Source organism: Uloborus diversus, chromosome 3 (genome assembly GCF_026930045.1).
Source record: "Uloborus diversus isolate 005 chromosome 3, Udiv.v.3.1, whole genome shotgun sequence".
Lineage (NCBI taxonomy): Eukaryota > Metazoa > Arthropoda > Arachnida > Araneae > Uloboridae > Uloborus > Uloborus diversus.
The window spans coordinates 144,303,002-144,323,047 of record NC_072733.1 but is presented as its reverse complement, the minus strand read 5'-3'; the positions used below and the strand labels follow the sequence as shown (position 1 = coordinate 144,323,047).

Sequence of the window (20,046 nt, the reverse complement as noted above, 5' to 3'; positions counted from 1 at the left end):
AACCAACTCCCACCATCACCAACGTACCCGACATTCTTTTGTACACCTTTTGTACCTACCTCACTTTTTAGCGATCAAAAGCACCTGCTCCGGCACCTGCTTGTGCAGAGCATCTTCACTATATATTGTCACCGAAGGCAAGGCGCTAAGTTGCCTTCTGATATCTGTGCAGCTCGTTAGCTTCAACTATAAAATAAAATAAAATGTAGAGGGTAATGGTGGTTTTTAAACTCTAAGGCCATATCTGAGTGCTGAATTAAACAAGAAAAAAGACTTTCTTTATATTAGTATTTTTCTGATTTTAAGCCTCTTGGCTCCTCATCAGGAACATGGTGAAAAGTCACATTCTCTTTTTCCTATTCAGAGTCACAACTGACTACAACTATATTTATGTCGAGGACTGCATACTATGTGCCTTGCCTCCATTATTTTATATACCGATAGATGGCAGCATCATCACCGGATCGAACAGTTAATGAGAATTTAGAACTAGTCCAGGAACTAATAGCTACCTAGAGCTAGCACCCCCAGAGGTATCGTTTCACTTGGAGGACATTGAGACCACGAGCATATTTAACGTCGCCCAGTCCCCTTTAATGACGACGGTGGGTCTTCGACCATCGAGGTTCGAAACCAGGACCCTCCGGCCCCGAATCCGGCACTCTACCGATCGGGCTACCACGGCCCCCTTTCTCTTTTTATTTATCCCTTTTCTGTCCGTTCCGGTGATGGTGCTGCAATCTATTGGTATAAAAAAAATAGTGGAGGCAAGGCACTTAGTATGCAGTCCTCGACATAAATACAGTTGTAGTCAGTTGTGAATCGGAATCGAAATCGAAAATTTATCCCTTTTCTCAGCATTTTCCATCCTGTCTTAAATCTGTATAACCAGGGGCGGCAAATAGGGGGGTCAAGAGGGGTCGGTTGCACCCCGAAATTTTTTGAGAGGAATGATAAAAAGTGAGAAAATTCAATTTACGTAAATCGCCAATCAAAGTTGAAGAAAAACAATCTTGCTGGTTCTCCGTAATGGTTGTTGAAACATGACATATTTCCAGACAAGTATTTTTCGTTTTTAAATTATTAGAAATTTATCAAGCCTTTACTGGCCTTTTCAGAACAGAAAAAAAACTAATGAAGAATCATGGTTAATTTTAACGAAAGATGTAATTTCCTCATATAGGCTAAATATCTCGTTCTTGTTTGCTCTGCTTAACAATGGTTATGAGAGGCCCGTGCAGTGATGTGGCTGCATGATTTTTACAGGAAAATGCCATGGTATTTTACATTCATTGTTACGCTCATACTTTAAGTGTGTATATTTAATGACTGTTCATCACTTTCTTCCGCTATATAGAAACGCATTTCAGTTGCTCAATGCATAGTATGCTTTTATAGATACTCTTTAAAAATACATACTATTTTTGAAAAACATATCTCGCATCAACAAATTTTTTTTTAATGGGGGGGGGGGTTGGGCTCTTTAACTATGCAGTCTTCCCCTCCCCTCCCCATATCATGATTACTTGCTGTTAGCCAATATGTGTTTCGTTCCATACTGAGGTAATTCGTATTTAAGAAACTCGACCCCCCAAATGAAATGCTGAAATGCCGCCCCTGTGTATAACCCCTACGTATGTTCATGATGTATGTAAAGTCCAGTGATTATTACGTAAATGAAACGTGTTTATAGAACTACTAACGCTGAATACTGAATCAAAATACTCGCAGAGACAATGATAAAGGAACCATTACAAAACCGTGAAAAGGGTCCATTCTTGCACAGTTCTTTTTTCTTTTTTTGCTTTGTTTTGTTTTTCAGTTTTAGTCTATTTTTCGAGAACTGCACTAATGATCAAGTAATTGTCCTCTAGTTAATGCCGTTGAGTTTGGTTAATAAAAAATGTTTTTTTTTTCCTAACAAAATGTCGTTTCGTTTTTAAAACTATTTATAACACAAGGCTACATCTTCACATTTTTAAGAAGCTTTTCATAATAGCAAAAACGTGAACATGACAGCAGAAATGTAATTTTTCTACTGCGATGTAGTAGATGAGTCGATTCATGGCATGCTATGTCTATTACTGGTATTATATAGAAGAAAAAAGCAAATGAAGCATACGTAATGGAGGAGAGGCAGTTTCGATCTCCATCTTCATTGGTTAAGTTTAAACTCAAAATGAGATTAAGCAAAAATCCGATCAAATCCCTCATCGTCAGAAACCTGAACAAAACTCCAGATATGAATGTAAATCTCACAACATCCGCTCCCTGTCATATGTAGTAAATCATGTTGTTTTAGCAACAATGAATTCCAGATTTCGCATGAAATTCTGTATTATGAACAAAAATTAGTGATCCTTATTTCAACTCATTGTTATTTCAATTTAAAAGGAATCATGCGACAATTTTAGCTTTTATCTACTTAAAAATTAAAAAAATATAACAATTGGAAAAATTACGCTGTTAGGGGCTAAATAGGTTGACTTTGGCACTTTTCGTCTGTTTTGCGTTCACAAGAAAGATAGTCTAGATGTTAACAAAGAAATGTGTCATTTGGTGATGTCACAGTCACGTGTTTAGCTTGAATAGGAAATAATTCATACCAAGCAAATGCCGAATGCAAATAGTATTGGTTTATTTATTTTTTTTCCAGAGAAAGTCCCCAAAAGTGGCCCAGTGGGAAGTCTTCTGACAACCTGTTAGTTCACTTTCGGTCCATCTTTTCCTTGAACAGAGTATAGTAGAAAGCGATGTTGGTTAGATTCCATCTATCCGATGGATGCAATTTCTCTCTTTGTGTTATAAATTTTTCATGTCTATCTGTATCTTTTATTCATCATTTGCATAACTGTATCAAAAGATTAATAAAATCATACGTAAAAGTTGCGAAATTAACTGCTCATAGTCTCCATTGCAAAAAAAAAAAAAAAAAAAGTGAGTAGAAGCTTCAAACGTAAATGTAATGTATTGGACTCTTGAAGAAGGTGTATCAAGAACTTAAGGAACAACAGTGCTAGTTGTTAAATAACCGTAATCGTGAAGAGTGTATATATTCCAGCGGAAAAGCTCGGTTACTGTTGTGTTAAAGATGGGTGATTTAAACTCGGTCACTTGCTGCATATGGTAAGTGTTTTTCATTCTTATTACTTTTGCTACGCACTATTCTGGTACTGACAAAATTCAAGGAATTTTAATGATATACGGGTAATTGGAAGGGAAAAGATTTGCAGAATTTTTCGAAAGTGCAATCGGTAATGGCTTTTATTTACTTTATTATTTTGTTATTTTTTTATGTTAATGGAATGGTTATTCTATACAACTACTGCATGGTACGGAAGCTATTAAAGCAATGCTAGTATTGCATTAACCTTAAGTATTGTCGACCTTCATTGCACTTAACCTCTGAAGAGAATTATCGCTGTGAAATAAAAGTCACTTCACTTATAAGCTGTTATAAAACCTTTTTATTTGCACTGAAATTCTTTTTACATTGTACGAAAGAATGGATAACGGAGGAGGGGGGGGGGACGAGTCGACATTTTTTCCAAAACTTGATGCTCTAAATAAGAACAATAATGCTTATAGATTTTTTTTTAATATCTTCAGCGTGAAGGGAGACTTGGAAGTTAATTTCGCGCCAGATATTTCTTTTCCAATTTCTATCGTAGCTTGTACTTTTATTATTTTTTTTTTGGATGTATAGCTTGAAAAGCAATTACACATATGATGATATTCTTTTTATGTTTGTGTAAGATATTTCATGGTTGTATAGATGCAATTAATAGCTTCTGGTGACTTTCTAGTAAATAAAGAAAAAGTAATATTTCAGGCAAGCGAGATGACTTTAAGCTACAATATTTTTTCCCTTACGATACTTCAATTATGGATCAAATATAAAATTCAGCTAAACTTCTGTAACTGCGATTCAATCTAAATGAATCTCTAATTTTACTAACGGTCATGTAGCCTTGGAAATAAATATAAATTTTTATTAGATATGAAAATTTAAATGAATTTACTCTATCTAAACTTCATGAAATATAATATGTTAATGATCGGTATTTTAGATGCAGAAAAGGAATATTTAAGTAATCTTAAAAAAATGGTATACAGTTAACTAATGTGCAATATGATTTTTGTTTGGAAAATAGCTACAGCCGGAAAATAAAATGGTACCAATTTCGTATGTATAACCACGCCCTGTATATAAATCTTCGTCAATTCACAAGTTTTGAGGCGCAGTTTCGCTATATTGCTAAATTCTCTTTTCTGTTCATTTTTTTTCAGTCAAAATAAGCAATGAAAATGACTAATCTGCTATGAAGTATTTTAAACACTATTCTTCAATTAGACGAAAGACCTTGCATTATGTAATTAGTTTTCAAAACAGGATTTAAAAATCGGCACTCCTTCTTCAAATGAGATTTTTATATTTGAATAAAGTTTGTATGCAGTGTGATTTGACTGAAATTTTATGTATTTTTAATACCATTAATAAGCTCTAGATATTTACTAAAATAAATGATTTTCGGACAGTGCCTAATTATGTTTATGGTTAAATGTTCCAATAGATTTCGAGGAATTATCAATCCGGTATTCCACCGGAGCAATTAAGATCATTCAACGGAAATTATTCACTAAATGGTGCAAGATTTTTCTTTTCACTGTAATTTTCTATGTGGAAAGTATAGAGATACTTGTTATGAATCAATTTTTATAATCTAACGTTCTTAAAGGGTATTGATGTCTACTCTTCTGACGTCTGGTATGGTGTTGATTCCTCCAAAGTTACATGATTCGTCGTCGCAGGATTACGACTTGAACCAGTTGAACTGGACCTCAATATATGGTATGAATGTTTCAATTTTATTATAAATCACACTATTTTAATCTGTGTAAATATTTTTCAAGGTTGACAAGAACTACCTTGCGTGGCATGGTAACTGCTTCTGACATTATTCCTGTTGATTCTTATGTGACATGACCTTCTAAATCGAAACACTGGCCCCGTTTTCCTCCATCACCCATTATTTTCGGGAGAAAAACTCCCCCCCCCCACCTTTCAGCTTTCGATAATTTTATACCATTATTTTGATTTGAAGGGAAAGGTAGCATTATATTAACCATAAGCATTCCTCTGTGTGGCTCGAAAAGGATGTTCTAAAACATGAACATTAGCAGCAAGGAGGAAGACTTATGGATGCATTAACCCCTAAAATATTTTTAAAAATCATCAAAAACTAACTTTTCTGAGGTTTTTCACCATTTTTAAAATTTATTTGTTGGTGTTAAACGGGAGTATCGATCTCATTTGTATTAGCCCCACGTCTGAAAATATGTTTACTTTGTAAAAAATAGATTTAAAAAAAAAAGCGCGCTCTTGGAAGCTCCGCACATCGTGAGACACAGCAGTGACAAGGTTTTCACGGAACGAGAGGCAAGTTAGCAATCAAAAGTACTTTATAGTATACTACCGTGGGCAGGTAAACGGCAGTATCTGCAGAAATAAGTTTTCGAGATATTAAGAAATGTGTTTGCTTCCCTACTAACAATAGGGAAAAGTTGAAGTTACTGTTTTTCATCGGAAACCAAATAAGCAAGCTTGTACAATAAAGCTAACTTACGATAGATGACAAAAATGAAATCTTGCAATTACTGCCCTGTACCTGCTCATGCAGTATGCTAGCTGCGTTGCCCGGTCTATTTCGAAAATAAAAGTCGTGTCGAGTGGCGCATGTTCAACAACAAGACTTCAAGAATAAAAGCGGAAAAAATTAGTGCGAAATTTCACGTCCAATTGTAGACAAGTGATTTTATCACTCAACTTGAATTTGGACCTCTTTAGTTATTTTTAAAACTCTCAAATTCTGTTATCGTTATTACTGAGCGTGCGTCAACATTCAGTTTGACTGTTTTTCTGGCGAAAAAACGTCATAAGAATTCTTAAACATTAAAGGATCTTTGTGCCCCATTTGGCAAAGATGGCCCATTTGGCAGACGTAAATTGTGGATTTGTAAAAGGTGCACACACACATGCAGCCCTTTTTATATATAAAGATAATGTTATATTTTTCATTACTATAACTCATACTTCTATTTCTTAATTTATCAAAATAATCGTCCTAAAACATATCGTAAAATTGTCGAAAAGGGATAAACGATGGGGACGGCGCATCTCCATTAATACATACCCGAACCTGTTTTTATGCTGTGGATAGGGACTGCATAAAAAAATCGCTTGAAAAATGTTCGTAACTTCACGAGTAGCTTTAAAAAGTGGTTTTCGCAATACAGTTATTTCTTTTTAATGCGATGAATATGGACCGCATAAAAAGTCTCATACAATATAATCCAAAAACTTTTAATATTTAAAGAAATTAAAATAAACAAAGTGATAATTTTTGCCGAGTAGAGTCAGACGAAATTTCCCGAATGAGGAAATTTTTGGGAGGTCAGTGACTTCCCATCGAGGTTTCCCCTGTCAGCACTTGAAGATACTACCTCGCCCTTGTTTTAAAAATTTCGTCAATTGAATCCCAATCTGATTGAAATTTTAATCTACTGCGCAAAAAAAAATCGCATAAAAGACCGTATAAAAACAGGTTTGGGTGTACATTAAATACTATTATAAGAAATTTCATTTTTACTCGGAATTATATATGTGAATGAAACTTGAATAAATATGAATAATACATGAAATTTGTCGGAAAATTTGCGATTCAATTTGTATGCAACATGCAACGCTTCGAACAGTTTTAATGAACATATTTTCGGAAATGGAACTTATAAGAGTGCGACCGATATTCTGATTTTAACTTGAAAAATAAGTGGAAAAAATTTGTTTAAAAAATAGTTTATCTTGAAAATATTCTTGGAGAGAATGCCAACCTAAATCTTTCCCCTTGAAACAAATCTTTGGTTTTGAGCTTCTCGCCAGTATCACTTCAGAAGTATTTTAACTTTATTTTGCTCACTTCCGCTGCAAATCAAAATAATGGCTTTGAAATTTAAAAATCTGTGGAAGGCGGGGAGAACGGCTTCTAGTTTAGTATAAAAACCAGTTCTAACGGGGAAAACGGCGACATTTGAATTCGGAGAAATTAAGAATAGGTAAAAATGATCGTCAGAAGTATTAAGATTTTTTTTGGCCGCCCAGAGTTTTATTTGCGTGCTTCCCACAAATCTGGAAATTTTCAAACAGGGATGAAGAGTTGCCTTCTCCAACTTGAGCCCCAATAGTTCGTACAAATTTATTGTGCTTACCGACGTTGCTAAGTCCTTACGAATGAAAAAAATGGGCGGCTTAATAATTGTGGTGGATGGGTGGGACTAATTCAAAGAGTCCTAATCAAAGAGTCCAAAGATGTGCAAGAAGTCCAAGAAAAGCAGTGGGTTGGCCCCAGCCTCTTCTAATAATTGTATTAGATTAAAAGATTGCAATAGTGATAGCATAATACACATGCCAAATTATCTCAAATGTTTATAATAGTTCTTTAAAACTTAAAGAACTGTATTTGAAATGATATTTTCTGCAAGCCATAAGAAAGTAACTGCAATGTATCCCTAGTTATAAATTTTTTTCATTTCAACTTTAAAATATCTTTTGTACAAGATAAGAGGTTTTTATAAAAACCCAGCTCAATATCTGAAGCTTCAAGGCTTTTTCTTCTGTTAGTTGATATTATCTCTCTACAGAGCGATTTGGAAAGAGAATCTCTGGTCGAAAACAGCTACCAAAAGCTGGTTTTATTTAAAAACCAGCTCAGTCCATGCTTCTACTCAACAGTCTGCGCAAAAACTCGCCGGTAACGTCAACGTAATTGCTTCATTAACTCTCGTTTTTTACAGACTAATGAATGGGGGTCTTTCCCTCCTTTTTGGGGGGAAATCATTGTTAATTTCGAAGTAAACTAAAGTGGTGTTACAATATGGCGGACACTAGGCGATATATCGCCAGTCTTTTGGTAGACAAGTTTTGTCGCCAAATTGGCGGCAAATTTGGAGGGTTTTTTAAAATTTAGTTTCAAATTCGCCACTGTTGATATTTAGAGAGAAACTATTGAATCACATTAAAATTGCCAATAATACGGAAATGACATTAAATTGGAGTAAAAGTTAGTCATGTGATGTTCATCATCAGCTCGTTTTTTTCATCCTAAACATTCAAGTAGATGAAATATAATGCCACTTTAACGCGTTGTTTCATCTAAAATTTGTGAAGGTGGGGGAAAAAAGTTTCTGGCAAGAAAAAAAAGTTAAGATTCTCGATATGCTTGAAAAACTACAAAATGTCGAACGCTATGAGGAGTGAATTTTCCATTATACAATTAAAGAGACAAAACAGATATCCGTAAAAGTTCAGAACTTAGTTTCAATATTGCAGCTTGCAGAGTTTAAGTGAAGTAAATGCTATGAAAATGAAAGCTGCTCTTGTATTGTGAATTAAGGGGATCGGGAAGAGGGGCTGTTGCCATAAATCTTAACGTTATAAAAGAAAAGGCGAAGCAACTGTATTTTAAAATGTATTAGATAAGAATAACGATCTGATCATGGAACATAATTTATCACCTTCATTTTTTAACTCATACATATTATTACTGTATTTACTGTACAGTACTATAATAGTGTAGAATTTTATTACATACTGTTTTATTGTATGTCTTTCCCACCCACCCATCAATCATTTTGTGAATCTGAGTAAATTATGTTGAATAAAACAGCTTTTTTATTAAATATAGTAAAAGTTTAGTTCCCTATGTAAGAAATGGTAATGTATCGTTGAGTAATGCTTTAAAGCAGTTTGAGGGGTGTTTACGAATGTGTAAAAGAATTTCGTATGTTTAAAAAAAAATTGTATACATTTTTCCACAACGCAAAATTTCAACTGACGCGAGGAGTCTTGGAACGCATCCCTCACGTAAGTCGGGACTTAGACTGTATATTTCAATTTAGGTACTAAATGTCATTATCAACACAAGAATTTTTTTGGCTGATGCTCAATACACAGAAATCGAATTTAAAAAAAAAAAGCAGATTTGGAAAAACCTCTACGTCGGGTTCCACTTTACGAATTTTTACCTCTCTCCCAAATTTTTTTTTTGGAAGAAAAAATACAAATTTTAAATGTTTAAAAGAATCCACCATGAAAATTTGAGCAAAATCGGAAATGCTGTATATCCGAACACCCAATTTCTTAAGAGCCATTATTTTGAAGCTCAGACAAGGTGTGGCAGAGACCATTTTTGATTTTCCTAATTTTTTTTATATGTCAAAGTAGGTCATGAAAAGTGAACATTTTGAAATTTTTAGCCTTCCAAAAATCATTTTCGCTCGTTAAAAATTCCCAAACTTTGAGGTTTTGCAGCGCTTTTTTAGAAAAATTCTAAAAGTCGCACTTCAGTGCGCTATAGCTCTTTACAGAAACACCACCTCACGGTTATGTTTATATTTATTGGTTGTACTGTATCTAGTGATGACGTCATAGTTATTTTGGTTGGGGGTTGTTGCTTTCTTCAGATAAGGTGTCGCAAAGTACGGATTCTATCCGTTTTCGCGCAAGTTTAACCTGCGTTATTTCACCCAAAAAGCCACCCCCCCCCAAAAAAAAAGTCGCATATACTGAAAGTTTATACTATAAAGAGTAAATGGCAGAAAATTTGTTTGAAGTTTAATTTTTTTAGGGGAAACATACCCTGATAACGAATAAATACCTTTGTGCTGAAAATTCAAAAAATCAGTAATCCAACGTCAGAAAGCACAAATATTGCAAAATATTGCAGACACGTGTTTCGGTGTTATAAGGAACACCTTTTTCAATGCAAAGAAATGTGAGCTTCTGGATGAAAAGTCATCCGAGAAAAGCAACACGGTGGAACAGGAGATAGTATAAATATCAAAAACTAGAAATTAAACAAAACAAAAAAGATAAAATGACACCTGAAGGCAAAATTTATTATATAATTCAATCGGGAAAAAAACCGTTAAGTAATAAATTTTCCAAGAAAACCCATAGACAATGCAAAAAGTCCAAAAATGAAACCACTTTGAATAAATTAGCAATAAATTTACCAGCGGGAAAAAATATGTATGAAAGCAATGTATCAAATGGAAAAATGCATTTAAGAACAAAGTGAAGGATAAACATATTGGAATTAGTTAATCACAAAACGAAATAAGAAAGCAAAAAATGAAAAAAATAAAAGTAAGAAATGTACGACATTTACATAAAAAATAATATAAAAACAAAACCAATTTTAACAAAAGAGTCCACACAGAAGAAAAATAGGGAATTGCAGTTAGATCATTGACTAAATTAGAACGGTTCCTCAGGATGTGGAAAGATTCCCAAAAATCAAGATCCAACGAATTGGGGCATTTTTGGATAATTTGATAAGAGTTAAAATCAAAAGAATGATTTGATTCCCAACAGTGTTGGGCAATACTGGATTTATTCAGCTGTTGTTTCCTCACATAGTTTTGATGTTCTTTTAACCGTTGATAGAGACTATCCGCCCACCTTAGTTGATTCCATTTATAAAAAACTTTGCAAAAAATCTCAAAATATTGCTCTTAATAGAACTTTTAACACTAAGAATTTAGTTGTTCTGCCTTTCTTCCCTGGTATTAGTTTTCAGGTTGCTAAGATTCTGAAGCGATTCAAAGTAGTATTTTCTCCTATTAATAAACTTTCTTTCTCTTCTCTTAAAAATCTTATTCATCCTCTTAATTGTTGTGGGATCTATAAAATTGTTTGCAATTGCGGACACGGATACATCGGACAGACCCGCCGTTCTTTGAAATTTCGGTTAAAAGAACATCAAAACTATGTGAGGAAACAACAGCTGAATAAATCCAGTATTGCCCAACACTGTTGGGAATCAAATCATTCTTTTGATTTTAACTCTTATCAAATTATCCAAAAATGCCCCAATTCGTTGGATCTTGATTTTTGGGAATCTTTCCACATCCTGAGGAACCGTTCTAATTTAGTCAATGATCTTACTGCAATTCCCTATTTTTTCTTCTGTGTGGACTCCTTTGTTAAAATTGGTTTAGTTTTTATATTATTTTTTATGTAAATGTCGTACATTTCTTACTTTTATTTTTTCATTTTTTGCTTTCTTATTTCGTTTTGTGATTAACTAATTCCAATATGTTTATCCTTCACTTTGTTCTTAAATGCCTTTTTCCCATTTGATACATTGCTTTCATACATAGTTTTTCCCGCTGGTAAATTTATTGCTAATTTATTCAGAGTGGTTTCATTTTTGGACTTTTTGCATTGTTTATGGGTTTTCTTGGAAAATTTATTACTTAACGGTTTTTCCTGATGGAATTATATAATAAATTTTGCCTCCAGGTGTCTTTATCTTTTTTGTTTTGTTTAATTTCTAGTTTTTGATATTTATAATAACTCCTGTTCCACCGTGTTGCTTTTCTCGGATGACTTTTCACCCAGAAGCTCACATTTCTTTGCATTGAAAAAGGTGTTCCTTATAACACCGAAACACGTGTCTGCAATATTTGTGCTTTCTGACGTTGGATTACTGATTTTTTTTACCCTGATATTTTTCAAATTTTCAAAAATTGTGCTTATTTGATCGCAATTAACTCAAAACAGCATCACTAGGAAAAAACCTTTTTATATATTATGGTACCTGGCTATGTGTAAACATCATGAAAAAGCAGCATGGGATCTCTTGATTTCCAGAAAATATTTTTTTGTAGCTCATTTTATGCGTTTTCTCGTACGTAAAACGTGTCCAGTATGCAGATTAGATCTGCTAAAACTTAAGGAATGTAGTAAGAATGTATATATGTGTGTATAAAGAGAGAAAAATACTAGAAATACTTTATTTTTCTGATTTTTACAGATTGATGGTATTTTAATTTCAGGTAAATCTGAAAAATAAATCGATATCATATATTTATTGATTCATCGTATCAATCCTAAAATAATTATGTCCATAGCAATGGAAGAAAAATGGCTGTCGGTTCTTTATTAATCAGAATTACTTGCTTTTTGCTTTGTATATCGGTTAATAGCAGCTTGATTTTGACTTGTCAGATATTCGTTCGGTTGGAATATTTTTGTCTTCAATCATCTCTGTTCTCATTGGATGTTCTACTTGGTTGGGCGTCTGTTTTCTTCCGGTTTTCTCACCATAAAGGAACTTTTCATAAAGAAACTGTTTTGTTTCAATGAAAATCGTGTACTTTCCCAAGTTGGGAGAGCCCACCCCTCACATGAGATTTCCGAAATGTTTTCTTTGTTTTCTCCTTGTTGACTGGTAGATGCCTGACCAAGACCGTAAGAAAAACAACTTTTATGTCCTTGCAGCATGTTGACGTAGTTTTTCTTTACTCCATCAGACAATGTTGCTACTTTGACATAACTGTGTTTTCCAGAGTAAATGTGCTGTTCGTAGTCATCTTTTTTGAGATGTGCTCATGCAATCTGGTTCTGAGTAGAAATAGGAAGCAGCATACTCCCTTCCAATCTTTGTAGTTTCTGTGCTTTGACAATGCTTTGAGGACGTTGATATTCCGCAGAAGAGAATTTCGAAATAACTGAGTGACCAGATGTAACGAAAGCATCTTCTGTAAATGAAATTTCCTTTCCTTTTACAGACGTCGAAATACTGCCATACTTTTAACCCACTGTTTATTTCCACCGAATGATATATTTTTGATTTTATATTTTAATAATTTATATTTTTGATTTTCTGAAATTTTCATATTGTTTTTGCATTAAATTCAATTATGGACATTTTAGATTTGCTCACACCTGCCATGTAAAGTAGACTCTCCTTCAAGTCTGAGGCATTACATATGACTCTTCCCGAATTCAGGAAAGCACTACGATAATGCTGAGCATTAGCTGCCTCCCTGTCACATTGGTCTTTACCACGTTGTGGCTCATTGTAATCAAGACGTAGCAATTGAAATCCTAGCTGGTGTAAAATTGCTGCTTCTATCTGAATGTGGCTATTTCCACTATAGCAACCAGCATTGTCAGATTTCATGAAAATACCGTGTATGTTAGGAAAATCCGATTTTATTTGCTGTGCTACATACTCCATAACGCATAAAGTACGTTCAAGTCCTTGGCTACTTTGTTGAGTTACAGTAAAGTATACCTGTTTTTCAATTATATCACTGTCTCTTTTAAAAAACAGAACATCTATATGCAAGCTCATTCCTTTTTTGCCAAAATAATCCCGCTGTGATTCTCTAAACTTCATGGCTATGATTTTCTGAAAACGCATAAAATGAGCTACAAAAAGATTATTTTCTGGAAAACAAGAGATCCCATGCTGCTTTCTTTTTCATGATGTTTTACACATAGCCACGTACCATAATATATAAAAGCATTTTTTTCCTAGTGATGCTGTTTTGAGTTAATTGCGATCAAAAAAGCAATTTTTGAAAAATATCAGTATTTTTCTCCTAAAAAATTAAACCTCAAACAAATTTTGTGCCATTTACTCTCTTCATAGTATAAACTTTCAGTATATGTGAAAGTTTTTTCGGGGGGGGGGGGGGGTGACTTTTTTTGGGGGAAATAACGCAGGTTAAACTTGCACGAAAACGGATAAAATACATACTTTGCGACCCCTTATCTGAAGAAAGCAGCAACAACCACCAACCAAAATAACTATGAAGTCATCATCACTAGAAACAGCACAACCAATAAATATAACCGTGAGGTGGTGTTTCTGTAAAGAGCTATAGCGCACTGAAATGCGACTTTTAGAAATTTTCTAAAAAAGCGCTGCAAAACGTCAAACTTTGGGAATTTTTAACGAGCGAAAAAAATTTTTTGGAAGGCTACAAATTTCAGAATGTTTACTTTTCATGACCTACTTCGACATATAAAAAACATTAGGAAAATCAAATGGTTACTGCCAAAATTTCCGTTTTGTCTGAATTTCAAAATAATGGCTCTTAAAGCTTAAACTTTTTTTTTTACGATTGAGTATTTGCACTGCTTTTGAAACTGAGCAAGCGTACTTTAAAAATCTTTGAACTTTGTCAAGTCGAATGCGTTTCTAGTTGGTATAGTATCCAAAGTGGAGGCCGTCCGAAGAGATTGCAACGCGCAGCACAATTTCCTGTCGCCCCTCCCTTACCAGAAAGGTATTTCATTACGAATTCGGTGCACAAAAAGTGAACAATTTTGTGTTTACCGTTACATTATTGAAAAAAAAAATCTTAAAGCTATGTTTATTTCATAATAAAATACACAAGTCAAAAATATATTACTTACTAGACATTATTTTAAATTAAAATTTTAAATTGGGTAATATTAAATTGGGCGTAGCGTTATAAATTTAACACGGGGCGCTCTCATATGCTGGCTTTCTGTTTCCAATCTCCCATCAAAGACTAGTAACTAAGCAAGGTCGCAGAGAGCCAAGGTGGTGGGCCACCTACCCGGAGCCTCTAAGGGTCGCGCCCCTAATTTCCGACTAGTCCGATATGGCCTCTCATTCACCTGGTAAACGAACTTGTTAAGAGAAAATCTGTTGTTCACTTTCCTTTAGTCTGTTTTCTTCAAAATAATGAATTGCCACGTGAGGCGTGGTTAAAGCATTTGACACGGAACTCTTAGCAAACTTTTCCACAACAAATATAAATTTTTTGTTCAAAGAAAACCTGACAATCCGAATGGACTCTCACGGTTTAATGGGGTAACTCACAGCTGGACTCATGTGCGCCTGTATAAAAGTGCTGGATTGTTTTAGAAATTTGACGAAAAATTAATTTTTCTGAATGTTATTGCGGGACTTCCAGCTATTCTTTCTTAGAGCGATCATTAAAATGAAGATTTTTGCTTTTGCTCACGGACACCTGCTTATCTAAAAAAAATTTAGAAATAGATTAAATCGGACCATTGCTCAGTAGTTGTGTTCGAGATAATTTAAAAAATTATGGAAAGTTAAATTGTCTTTGAAAACGCAGGAGACAAATTTCAGATTGTCCTTTTAACCATACTTATAATCTTTAAGCTTGAATCGCACGCTTAATAAAACGAGCACTGAAAAACAGCACGAACAAGTAGACTGCAATGTGAAATATTTTACTTCTATAAAAAAAAAAAGTGGGCTATCATTTTTCCTAAGTTATGAAAATGTAATTTAGATTTTAAACGATTTGATTCTCCATTATTTTTGCGAAGTAAATAGATTTGCTTCTTCACAAAAAAAGAATTTAACAATTCTAGTTGCTATGTTTAAAAGAAAGAAATAGCTCTAAAATTTAAGAATAAGCACGTATTAAATGTGCTCAAGATAGTGCTAATTTTTTAAATGCAATTTCTACTGTCACATCTAAATTTTATAACGTGGCTGAATTTTTAAATTTTAGATTCTTCAGACCCATCAAGTTATCTAGCTCTTGTTCACGATCCAAATGAAGAAGAGTTTATGATGCATCATATTTCAAGAAATTTATTGGACGTCACGAAGGATCTTCTCAAGTAAGTTTGATCAATTACGTCTGAATCCATACGCGTCTTGATGCCCTATAAAGAAGTTGATATCCCTAAAATCGAAACATTAAGTTTTTTGGTTGCACTTTTGAGTTTAAGTGTTTATAAATATTAGAAAAATAGCGTTTATCAAGTTTTATTTCAGTCATCTATCCTTATTCACTTGATTTGGTATTAGCCCTTCAGAACTCTCGTGGTGAACAAAGTTCTCTCTCCAAGAAGAGAAGGTGCTGCTCTCGTTAGCTTCTCCTTGTAACTTTTGCTGGCAGAGTTGTTCCACAATGATTAATATTTTCCTGACCGTTGCGGGTAAGATGTATGGGAGGGGGAGGGGTTGCTAGTTGGAATAGTCGAAGTGTGTTTTTCTCATAGTTCTGGTGGTACAGTGAAACCTGTTTCAGTTGACCACTTGTAGTGCAGTGCCTCCCTAGGGACATAGGGTTTTTCCTTTTACATTGTTTCTATACGTTTTTCCTTTCTTACTGGGAGGGTGAGAGAGGTAACAACACAAATTAACATCCTAGGTGTCATCCGTTCTGAGAACTCCTCTATAAAATCACATTAGGTTCTACACAGGTGGATACAGACTACCATTTGGGGGGGGGGGTCATGCTGAAGAATGACCTCATAAACGAACCTACGGTCTTTGGTATGAACAATTTCCGAAGCTGCTTGAGTGTCAAAAAATCACCAAATCAGGCAGGACTAAAGCCCCAGTAGGACACGCACGTTTCAAATTAATTTCATAAGCAATGAAAAAAGTAGTATTTCAAATATTTACTTTCAAATAATTAATGAACTGAAGACATTGTGTACATTTTATTCATAAAGTGCTTGAACATAATGTGGATGGATACTATTGTCGACGGTTTAGGGGGTCATGACCTCCATGACCCTCTCCTTACATCCGCGCCTGGTTCCACATTAGTTTATACAAATTATTTTTGGGTTTCCATTAGCAATGTATTTTTACTTAATATTTTTAGCTGACGGAAAAATAGCTGAATATTAAAAGTAAAGACAATGTGAATAGCAAACAAAAATGTGATTTTTCCACTTTATGAATTCATTTTAGCGGGGCAGGTTGGTGGTGCGGAAGTTAAAAAAAAATTGCCCCCTCCTGAGCCAAATCCTGGATCCGCGTCTGACCTGGCAAAAGCAGACAAGGGTGGTCAACTTTACAGGTTTTGCTGTTCTTTTAAAATTAAGATACTAAAATAAATTATAAGGCAGCAAGTTCTCTAGGGAGTTCAGCTGTGGCAAGTAACCTTTGATAGCTTCAAAAACATTCAGGTTAGTGATTGCAATACCGGACCAAAAATGAAATACCGGTACTCTGTATTTTTAAAACGAGTAACCGGAATACGGCTGTAAGAATTACCTATAAAAGGATCCATAAATGTTGTTTAGGTGCCATATTTCATAGTTTTGTGAAAAAATTCAATTATCGAAAAAATTGTCAGCAAATACATAGTGAAGAAATAAATGTTGAAATTAGAAATCAATATTTTAAACCCCAATTTTAGATTTTCCGTTCCATACGTTATCTCTCTTTCGACGTCATTTTTTCCTGGTTTATGAAAATTGCTTCTCCGATAATAATAAATTGTTACGTATTTTACGTTAGTTTTCAGAAAATACGTTTTTCTCAAAGCGGATACTCGTATTTCCTCAGGAAAACTGTCAACTTTTTTCTGTCCTTTTTTCGAGCTAAATTCGTTTCTTAGATGTTTTAGCACTCTTTCCGTTACTTTTAGGGTTTCTACGCAGTGACAATATAATAAAACAACTTTTTTCTGCTAAAAATTGTCGGTACAGAAAGTTGCTATAAATGAAACTATGTATGAAAACGGAAAACATTAACGAATATCTCCCACTGTTAAATTGGGAACTGCCAACTTTTAAACAATGTTTAAATTTTTATCCCACTCCCTGATTTAATGTTTCCCGCTTGGTATATTTTTATTATCCACTGCAATAGTAAGAAACATAAAGCATCTATTTAATTGTCCCTAAGCCTAGAACTCCTTTTAATACCGAAATTTCCGAACTATGGGGTAACATGTTCTATGAGCTGATCATAGCTTTTGTACTGCCGACAACCAAGGAAAGACTTTAGATGCCGAAACAAATGAAAGTTGCTGGGAGCGGTGTCGGGGCTGTGCGGAGGATGGTCAAAAGCGTCCCAGTCAGAGCCCTGTAAATGTCCTTATGATTGACTACGGAGGCGGCGACATTCTACGAATAAGTTTTCAAAACCTTGTACGACGCTATGACAAATGCTCGGAAAATCTAGGAGCACTGTCGAAATAATAGCGTAAGGATGGTCGATTTTCGTGAGATAAATTTCTTTGTTCTATCTGTTCTTTTTTGTATTTCAAAATGGAACTTTCCGAACGATCCTCTTATTTGGTAATCTTTCCCCTTTTATTCATAGATATTCTATTAATTCGTGCTTTTGAAGCCACATTTTAACATAGATTGATTTTGTTACTGTCTCATCGAAAAAGAACTGTAGATTTTAAGTAATGGTAGATATCTAATAAGTGAATTTGAAAACTGATTAATAATTTCCAAGCATGTGGTTCACATTACCTCTTCCGACTATAAAAATTGGAAATCGCGTGAACTCTGTATAATTAAATACTATGAATAAGTACTGTTATTCTTATATTTTCAATTTCAGTTACTCGCCACGATCTGCTGTAGTTGAACTGAACGTAAATCAACGTCTGAATGTTTTGCAAAGTCTGCAACCTAGAGACATCGAAGGATTTCTTTCTCAACAAGCTGTTGTCATTCCTCCTCAACAAAAGTTGACTTGTCACCAAGGTACTCAATACTATAGAACATTCGATGGATCATGCAATAATTTTTATAATCCATGTTGGGGTAAAACTGAACAGCCTTACAGACGATGGTTACAGCCAGCTTACGCAAATGGTACGTATTTGGATTTTATAATACTTTGACTAGTGTAATTTTTAAACGGTTTAGTCAAGATAAAACAGTAAAATGTGACTCGCTTACCAGCAACAATAGTGGTATACCTCAAGAAAACAGCAATGGGGGAGGGGGCGGGGAATGGAGGTTTTATATCGCTTATGCATTAATACTGCAATATACGCAAGTTTTGATTTTCGTAGTTAAAATTCAATATATAGGTTATATTTGAAAACGTTTCTTCTAAATTGTGGATGGGGGAGGGAGAAGGGACACCTGTTGGCCCGGGCCAATCTGAAGGGGGCCCTAGGTTTTTCAGATCAGGAGTGAAATATATGTAGGGATATACACTGTCAATACTACGGGTGCCTTTGGAAAGCTATTTGGCTCCCTGAAATGAAAACACGGTGGTTCAGGGTGCAATGGAGGCTAGGAAATGTGATCAAGGTGAATGACGCTGATAAATGTTAAGACACAGACCTCCTAAAAACAAGGGTGAAACGTTGGCACATGCGCTCTCTAGCATCGTTCAACCACAATCAATGGCGGACGCAGGAAGTAACTATGCAGATGCCCTTTCCCATTGAATGAAGTAAGAAATTGGATTAATACTAAAGTTTCTACGATTTACTCTTCAAAATTTCCCGTAAGTACAGGCATTTGATCATAGTGTAGCTTTTAAAGCTTTCGAACATATTTAAGTTTTTCAAAGGTACGTTGATTGTTCAGTTTGCCGTAATGTACATTCGCTATTTCTATTATGCATAAATTTTACCTAAAAATAGCCATCGGCACTAGATAAGTAACATTTAATAATCAAAACGCTTAAATTAGATGATATAAATGCCATAAATTACAAGTTTTAATCATTTTCAGAACTATTAAATGTGAAAAATGTACGAAGACTTTTTTATAACTCAAAACACTAAATAATTTACACAATAGGGAAGTTTTCGATTTTTCAATTTTATTTTTATATGATAGTAACATGTATGAACATCATAGGTGAAAATGCTTTGGCGATACGATAAGTAGTTTTTTAAATTGAAGTTAAAGTGCTTGTGACGTCAAATGGCATAGGAAGTGACGTCATGCGCTCTTCCGATACGGGAGAAGCCGAAAGGCATGCAGTTGGCTTCGAAGACAAAGTGTAAAAGGCTTATCTCTTCGCATTTAACTCCTCGCGTTTCTGGAACATTAAATCTCTCATCCTCTCGGAAATATTCGAATATCATCATTGATGTTACTTGAGGAAGATTATTTAGATTGTGCTTTAACGAAACCGGCCTCCATAGTGTGTTCAAAAGGATTATTGAATTTCTAAAAAATAAAAATATAAGTGCGCTCAAAATGTCCGTACGAAAACAAGGGATCTTCGGCGGAAGGCTGCCCATTAGTGCCCTGTGACGTTTCAGAAGAGCGCACTTTTGCCCGTGGATTTTTAAAAATTCATTAAAAATCAATTGCTGTGTTTTAAAATTCGGCGATGGTGAATTTTTAAGTTTAAGGGTCAATTAACAATATCCAATAGTCAAAATATGAACATTTAATAGGTTGCGACTTCCCTATTGTATCCAAAAATGCGCACACACACGGGGGGGGGGGTG

The 20,046-nt window shown here is 34.5% G+C and overlaps 1 protein-coding gene across 1 annotated transcript in view; it reads left to right on the top strand.

The window, feature by feature from the left end:
- Positions 1 to 3,091: 3,091 nt before the first annotated feature.
- Positions 3,092 to 20,046, top strand: part of LOC129218976 (peroxidasin homolog pxn-1-like) — a 59,666-nt gene continuing 42,711 nt past the window's right edge. Inside the window, exons 1-4 of the mRNA XM_054853294.1 lie at positions 3,092 to 3,126; positions 4,740 to 4,852; positions 15,373 to 15,484; positions 18,183 to 18,439. Coding sequence (XP_054709269.1) covers positions 3,092 to 3,126; positions 4,740 to 4,852; positions 15,373 to 15,484; positions 18,183 to 18,439 — 517 coding nt within the window. The remainder of the gene's footprint in view (positions 3,127 to 4,739; positions 4,853 to 15,372; positions 15,485 to 18,182; positions 18,440 to 20,046) is intronic.